We start from the raw sequence: 9,427 nt of genomic DNA, 5'->3' as shown, positions 1-9,427 counted from the left end.
ATGTCGCTCGAAGTGAGAGAAGCCAAGCAACCCGACGATCCAGATTCTGATCCAAGCAAACCAGCAAAGAAGTCCAGGACTGGTCCAGGTAAGGTCTGAACCGTGGTGGGTCGGTTCTTAGAGACAAACAATAATCAACACATTGATCAGCATCACTGTAAATGTTCAACTGTCCTCTAAAACAACAATGAAACCAAACATGGAGAGTCAGATCAGACACAGCTAATCAATAATCAATAATGTGACAGAAGAGAAACCAGAGGAAACCACGTGAGTGTAGAAACAGCAGCTCACACTGATCCTCCAATCACAGACCAGACAGCAGAGGGGGTGTGGCCACCTGCCCTAAAGCCCCCCCCTCTTCCTGATGTATCTTCCTCTAAATGGACCATCATTGACTACATGAACGTCCTGCTGTGCTGAAGAAGACAGTAAACTAGAGACTGAGAGCAGAAACTGTTCACTGAGCTGATAAATCAGGAGAGAAGTCTCCTCATTTCCTCATTGACTTCCATCCAATCAGACTCCTGTTTGGAGCCAGTGGAGTCGCCCCCTGCTGGACACTAGAGAGGAAGCAGCTTTAAGGCTCTTCAGCATCGGCTTCACTGACCATTTTCTGATTGTGGTCCACAGGAGCTGAACCTGGAGCCAAACTGAAAACCAAGAGAGGATGTGTGTCACACTGAGGTGAGTCTGTCCTGGGGGAGCGGGGTTTGTATCAATCAATCAATCAATCTTTATTAATATAGCGGCAATTCACAGCAGTGTTCTCTCAGACTGTTTCCATAAAGAGCAGCTCAGAACAAACTCTTTCATTCAGAGACCAAAGATTCAGGAATTCAACATGAAGGATTCAAGAATCCCCACAGAGCAGCTCAGAGATTAGATTAGGACCCAGTGGAGGAAGAACTCCCCTTTAATGGGAAGAACTCCCCTTTAACAGGAAGAAACCTCAAACAGAACCAGGCTCAGAGGTGGGGTGGCAGGAGAACCAGGACCAGGATCCACAGGAACCTGAGAACCACAGCAGGAGAACCAGGACCAGGAACCAGAGAGATGAGAAAAGCACAGAAAGGCTAAGATAGCAAGTTAGTAAGATATGATGGAGCCTGAACATTAAGAGCTTTGGAGGTGAGGAGAAGGATTTTAAACTCTATTCTAGATTTGACTGGAAGCCAGTGAGGAGAAGCCAGTACAGGAGAAAGATGGTCTCTTCTCTTAGTTCTGGTCAGAACAGGAGCAGCAGCGTTCTGGACCAGCTGGAGAGTCTTTAAGGACTTACTGGGGCAGCCTGATAATAAGGAACAGAAATAATCCAACCTGGAAGTGACTAATGTGTGGACTAGTGTTTCTGCATCATCTACAGACAGGATGGACCTGGTTTTAACAACATTAGTAGATGGAAAAAGGCAGTTCTAGAAATCTGTTTAATGTGGGAGTTAAAGGACAAATCCTGATCAATAAGACTCCCAGATTCCTCCCAGTGGAGCTGGAGGCCACAGTGATGCTGTCCAGAGCAGTTATGTTGGTAGAAAAGGTGTCTCTGAGGTGTTTGGGGCCGAGTTTAACAGCTCATCCAGGACTTTATGTCTTTAAGGCAGATTTGAAGTTTAGCCAACTGATTGGGTTCTTCAGGCTTTATTGATCAGTATAATTGGATATCATCTGCATAACAGTGGAAATGAATGGAGTCCTTCCTACACCTGAATCCAGAGTGGGCTTTTCAGGAGAGGTTTAATTACTGCTACTTTGAAGGACTGAGGTAAAGACAGATTGATCATATCCAGTAAGGACGTGTTGATTAGGAGCAGGACTTCCTTAAGTAGTCCAGTAGGAACGGGGTCTAGTGTCATTCGCAGTGAACCTGCAGCACTATCGACCAGATGATCAATTTGGGAGGGGCTAAGATTAGCGTAGTGGTCATCCACAGCACAGGGACACACTGGCTGAAATACTGAAGGAATCACCTCCTTAAAGTTGGCAGCAGCACTATCAGATAAGGATCTAGTGAGGACCTCTGTCATATAGGACAGAGTCCAGGAACAGGAAACCAGCAGTTATCAGGTGATGGTCTGATAGAACAGAGTTTTGGGGGAAGACTGTCAACTGTTCAGTTTCTACACCATGAGCCAGAACAAGGTCAAGAGTGTGGTTAAAACAGTGAGTGGGTTCATTTACACTCTGAGAGAAGCCAGCTGAGTCCAACAGTGAGACAAAAGCAGAGCTCAGACCATCATCATCATCGTCCACATGAATATTAAAGTCACCTACTAGAATCACTTTGTCCACACTGAGGACTAAATCTGATAGAAACTCTGAGAACTCAGTTAAGAATTCAGAGTCTGGACCAGGAGGGCGGTACACTGTGACAACTAAGACTGGTGTCAGTGTTTTCCAGGTTGGAAGAGAGAAGCTAAGAACAAGGCTTCCAAAGGAGTTCTAGTTAGGTTTAGGTCTAGGTTGGACTGTTAAACTAGAGTTAAAGATGGCTGCAGGTCCACCTCCTCGTCCAGAGTCTGGAGGAATGTGAGTATTAGTATGACTGGAGGAGTGGCTTCATTAAGGCTAACATACTCTTCATGGTGCAGCAGGTTTCTGTCAGATCAATAAATCAATATAGTGATCAGATATCAGATCATTTACTGAAACAGCTTTGGATGGCAGAGATCTGATGTTTAAAAGTCCACTTTAACTCTCCTGTCCTGTTTCATAGTGCCAGTGGAGGTATTAACTCCTCTCCTGTTGGACTTTATAGATCTGAATGATCTGAATGATCTGAGGGGGACGACACAGTCTGTATGGGATGTTGGTGGGTGACTGTTCTAATGGAGGAGCAGAGAAGCCTGGAGGACTGCAGCTCTGCCTCCTGGTCTGGGCTCTGCCTCCTGGTCTGGGCTCTGCTTCCTGGTCTGGGCTCTGCCTCCTGGTCTGGGCTCTGCTTCCTGGTCCGGGCTCTGCCTCCTGGTCCGGGCTCTGCCTCCTGGTCCGGGCTCTACACACCGACTCCACTTTAACTTCAGTGACCTCTGATTGGTGTAATCTGGTGTCATTAACGCCGACGTGAATTACGATCTTACCAAACCCACGCTCATCCTTCCCCAGCAGTGTTAGCTGTGATTCAGTGTCTCCTGCTCTGGCCCCCCAAGATGCACTTCACTGTGTTCACTGGTGCTGCTAGCTTCACGGTCCTGACTGTGGAGCTTCTGATGACCAGAGTCCGGTTCCCAGCGGGTGAGTCGCTGAGTGGGGAGAACCGGTTGGAGACCTGAAGGTGGTGCTGCACTGTGTGCTTCTCCTTTGGGCGATGCTTCCTCCGGACGGTCACCCAGCCGCCCTGGGGGAGTACGAGCTAAGCTAGGGCCGGTGTACATTTATACCATCCTCTATCCTTTTGTTCTTCTGTGGCTCCAGGTGAGCAGAGGAGGACTTGTCTCCACGACGACGGGAGGTGATGACAGTCCAGGTCCTGATGGTGTTCAGGGGGGTCTGCAGACCTGCTGGTCTGGTTCACAGGGATCATCCTCACCAGGACTTCACTGGAAAACACAACAAAAAGAATCCAGAATAAAATGTCAGACAAACTTTGGTCCCGTCAGCGTTTCTTCAGACACTTTCAACAGGTGTGGGGCAGAAAGGTGGGGGGCACACAGTTAGGGGGTGTGTGAGTGTGTGTGTGTGTGTGTGTGTGTGTGTGTGTGTGTGTGTGTGTGTGTGTGTCTGTGTGTGTGTGTGTGTGTGTGTGTGTGTGTGTGTGTGTGTCGCTGCAGCAGGTGGATCAGCTGAGGATCGTCAAACCACCGATACTTAGACCAGAAACCGGCCGGCCTTCACAATAAGAGCACAACAGACAGATGAGATTTTGTTTCTGTTTGATTCTGAGACCTGAAGCCGGTCCGATCCGGTCCAAAAGGTTACACCTGTCCGGCCAGGAGCCTCAGGGGCCTCGAGTCTTGGTCTGATTGATCTAACAGGAAGTAGTGAAACATTAGACTCTGAGTCTCTCCCACAGTTCAGTGAGCTGACAGAACTAAACAGACATCAACGTAAATATTAAACTGGTCTCAGTGTCCTTCAGCATCTGTACTCTGTTTAGTAAGATTTTTTTATCCTGCAGGTCTTATTTTGAAGGATTCCTGCGGCTTTTCCGGTGCGGTGTCGGTGCGGCAGTGCGTCTTGACGCAGCGGAGCAGCGGGTGCGTCAAGAGGAGACGTAGATGCCATAACAGCAGCATCACAGGGACGGACTCACTGTGGCTCCGCGCTGATCGCCTCCTGTCGGCCCGCGCACCCCCCACCCTCCCCCCGGTACCGGCATCGGTCCCGGGACGCCTCTCATGCTCTGTCCGCCCCGCGGCGCGTCAGTCCGGCTTTTAATCTGCGGAGAGAAGCGGCGGAGCGGCAGCATCTGGAGCGGAGGTAAGAGCTGCAGGAGGGGGAGGGCAGGGCGTGGAGGAGGGGAGGACCTATCTGTCTGTCTGTCTGTCTGTCTGTCTATCTGTCTGTCTGCCTTGTCTGTCTGTCTGTCTGTCTGTCCGTCCCTCCATCACCGGCTCCCTCTGCAGCTGCAGCCCGGAGCGGCTCCTCCTGTCGGCCTGCAGCCGCGGATGGAGCGCTGAGGCCCGGAAAGATGTCAGCGACGAGCCGCTCCGGTTCAGCCAACATCCAGGGAGTGTACATGTGTGTGTTACTGTGTGTGTGTGTGTGTGTGTGTGTGTTGTCCCGGGTGTGGCCCAGTTCAGGTGGGAAGATAACATGATAGTGATGATGATGATGATGATGATGATGATGAAGGTGATGATGACGTCACAGAGGTGAAAAGGTTGACCTGCTTCCTGAAATGAGTGCCAGATTTACTGTTAAAGGGACATTTCACCACGTATCACGTGGACAAGCAGTCAGTGCTGATGGTATCTGTAGTCCACCGCAACAGCGCTGCCTCCATGGACCAGGATGCACTGCACGCAAGCAGATCCTCTCCACACAGCCGTCCTCACATTAGTGTAAACATTAGTGTAAACATTAGTGTTAGCATTAGCATCAGTGTAATGGCACTTTTCCATCACAGTTTTAGCTCTGCTCGACTCGACTCGGTTTGGTTGGTTTTCCATTACAGTAGTGTTCCTCCTCAAAGTGGGGGGGTCGTCATTGCAAGGCGGCCCGAGCGATGACGAGCGTTTGGTTCACAGGAATAATAAAAACGCTCGGTGTGTTTCCAGGTTTAAAAACGGAGGGTTTGATTCTTGTGAACGAGTCGCTCTCATGACTCATCCAGTGACGTCACTCCCTGGCCAATCGGTGGCCTGCAGTCTGGTGTCATCACATTTTCGGCTCGACTCGGCTCGCTTGGAACCCCGGCTGAGTAGGTACTAAAAAAGTACCTGGTACCAGGTACTATCACCTGGTGGAGAACCAGAAAGACCGAGTCGAGTAGGTGCTAGTGGAAAAGCACCATTAGTGTTAGCGTAAACATTAGCATTAACATTAGTGTTAACATTAGTGTTATCATTATCATTAGTATTAGCGTCCAGTGTTAGCGTAAACATTAGCGTTAACAATAGTGTTAGCATTAATAAGCATCAGTATTAGCATTAGCATCAGTGTTAGCGTTAGAATTAACTTTAGTGTCTGCGGTAGGCAGCTTCTGGCTTCTGTGGGCTTCAGAAGAGTTTTATTGTCGAATGATAAAACCTTTATTTAAAAACAGAGTTTCCAAAGAACTTTGACAGACGAAGTAAATCAGGATCCTGAGAGCAAAAAGCAGCAGATTAATATCGATAAAACACAAAAGGGATTTGATAAATAAACAAAAGGAAGTAAAAAAAGACGACACTGTGAAAATGAGTCTGTAATAACACGTTTTAAGGTGAGAGGCAGAAACACAGCCACCGTTACATCTAAGTAACACACACACACACAGTAACACACACAAACACACAGTAACACAATAACACACACACAGTAACACAGTAACACACACACACACACACACAGTAACACAGTAACACACACACACACACACACAGTAACACAGTAACACACACACACACACACACAGTAACACAGTAACACACACACACACACACACACAGTAATACAGTAACACACACACACAGTAACACAGTAACACAGTAACACACACACACAGTAACACAGTAACACAGTAACACACACACACAGTAACACAGTAACACACACACACAGTAATACAGTAACACACACACACAGTAACACACACACACAGTAACACACACACACACAGTAACACACACACACAGTAACACACACACACACACACACACACACAGTAACACAGTAACACACACACAGTAACACAGTAACACACACACACACACAGTAACACAGTAACACAGTAACACACACACACACACACACACAGTAACACAGTAACACACACACACACACAGTAACACAGTAACACACACACACACACACACACACACACAGTAACACAGTAACACACACACACACACACACACAGTAACACAGTAACACACACACACAGTAACACAATAACACACACACAGTAACACAGTAACACACACACACACACACACAGTAACACACACACACACACACACACACACACAGTAATACAGTAACACACACACACAGTAACACAGTAACACACACACACACAGTAACACAGTAACACACACACACACAGTAACACACACACACACACACACACACAGTAACACAGTAACACAGTAACACAGTAACACACACACACACACACACACACAGTAACACAGTAACACACACACACAGTAACACACACACACACAGTAACACACACAGTAACACATACACACACACACACACACACACACAGTAACACAGTAACACACACACACACAGTAACACAGTAACACACACACACAGTAACACACAGTAACACAGTAACACACACACACAGTAACACACACACACACACACACACACAGTAACACAGTAACACACACACACACACACACACACACAGTAACACAGTAACACACACACACACACAGTAACACACAGTAACACAGTAACACACACAGTAACACACACACACACACACAGTAACACAGTAACACACACACACAGTAACACACACACACACACACACACACACACACACACACACACACACACACACACACAGTAACACAGTAACACACACACACACACACACACAGTAACACAGTAACACACACAGTAACACAAACACACACACACAGTAACACACACACACACACAGTAACACACACACAGTAACACAGTAACACACACACACACACAGTAACACAGTAACACACACACACACACACACAGTAACACACACACACACAGTAACACACACACACACACAGTAACACAGTAACACACACACACAGTAACACAATAACACACACACAGTAACACAGTAACACACACACACACACAGTAACACACACACACACACACACAGTAATACAGTAACACACACACACAGTAACACAGTAACACACACACACACAGTAATACAGTAACACACACACACAGTAACACACACACACACACAGTAACACACACACACACACACAGTAACACAGTAACACACACACACAGTAACACACACACACACACACACACACAGTAACACACACACACACAGTAACACAGTAACACACACACACAGTAACACACACACACACACAGTAACACACACAGTAACACATACACACACACACACACACAGTAACACAGTAACACACACACACACACAGTAACACAGTAACACACACACACAGTAACACACAGTAACACAGTAACACACACACACACACACACAGTAACACACACACACACACACACACACACACACACACAGTAACACAGTAACACACACACACACACACACAGTAACACAGTAACACACACACACACACAGTAACACAATAACACACACACACAGTAACACACAGTAACACAGTAACACACACAGTAACACACACAGTAACACAGTAACACACACACACACACACACACACACACACACACAGTAACACACACACACACAGTAACACAGTAACACAGTAACACACACACACACACACAGTAACACAGTAACACACACACACAGTAACACACACACAGTAACACACACACACACACACACACACACACACAGTAACACACACACACACACACACACACACACACACAGTAACACACACACACACACACACACACACACACACACAGTAACACACAGTAACACACACACACACACACACACACACACACAGTAACACTGTAACACACACACACACAGTAACACAGTAACACACACACACACACAGTAACACTGTAACACACACACACACACACACACACAGTAACACAGTAACACACACACACACACAGTAACACAGTAACACTGTAACACACACACACACACACACACACACACACAGTAACACAGTAACACACACACACACACACACACACACACACACACACACACAGTAACACAGTAGCACACACACACACACAATAACACAGTAACACACACACACACACACACACACACACACAGTAACACAGTAACACTGTAACACACACACACAGTAACACAGTAACACTGTAACACACACACACACACACACACACACACACACAGTAACACAGTAACACACACACACACACAGTAACACACACACACACAGTAACACACACACACAGTAACACACACAGACAGTAACACACACACACAGTAACACACACAGACAGTAACACACACACAGTAACACACACAGTAACACAGTAACACACACACACACAGTAACACACACAGTAACACAGTAACACACACACACACACACACACAGTAACACAGTAACATACACACACACACACACACACACACACAGTAACACACACACACACACACACAGTAACACACACACACAGTAACACACACACAGTAACACACACACACACACACACACACACAGTAACACACACACACACACACACAGTAACACACACACACACACACACACACACACAGTAACACAGTAACACACACACACACAGTAACACAGTAACACACACACACAGTAACACACACACACACACACACACACAGTAACACAGTAACACACACAGACAGTAACACACACACACACACACACAATAACACAGTAACACACACACACACACAATAACACAGTAACACACACACACAGTAACACAGTAACACACACACACACACACACAGTAACACACACACACACACACACACAGTAACACAGTAACACACACACACACACACACACAGTAACACAGTAACACACACACACACACACACACACAGTAACACAGTAACACACACACACAGTAACACAGTAACACACACACAGGCCAGGACGAAGATCTGATC

The 9,427-nt window shown here is 46.7% G+C and overlaps 1 protein-coding gene and 1 long non-coding RNA gene across 2 annotated transcripts in view; both read left to right on the top strand.

Moving 5' to 3' along the window:
- On the top strand, positions 1-3,539 carry LOC139217479 (uncharacterized). The gene is made up of 3 exons (XR_011585623.1): positions 1-88; positions 634-687; positions 3,412-3,539. It is a non-coding gene; the product is annotated as an uncharacterized lncRNA (long non-coding RNA).
- Positions 3,540-4,334: 795 nt separating this feature from the next.
- Positions 4,335-9,427, top strand: part of LOC139218268 (centrosomal protein of 170 kDa protein B-like) — a 26,905-nt gene continuing 21,812 nt past the window's right edge. Inside the window, 2 exon segments of the mRNA XM_070849831.1 lie at positions 4,335-4,389; positions 4,392-4,416. Of these exon segments, the coding sequence (XP_070705932.1) occupies positions 4,335-4,389; positions 4,392-4,416 (80 nt within the window).

The sequence above is a fragment of the Pempheris klunzingeri genome, chromosome 18 (assembly GCF_042242105.1).
Source record: "Pempheris klunzingeri isolate RE-2024b chromosome 18, fPemKlu1.hap1, whole genome shotgun sequence".
In the NCBI taxonomy this organism is placed as follows: Eukaryota; Metazoa; Chordata; class Actinopteri; order Acropomatiformes; family Pempheridae; genus Pempheris; species Pempheris klunzingeri.
Note: the sequence above shows the minus strand (reverse complement) of the source record. Positions and strands in the feature narration are given on the sequence as shown.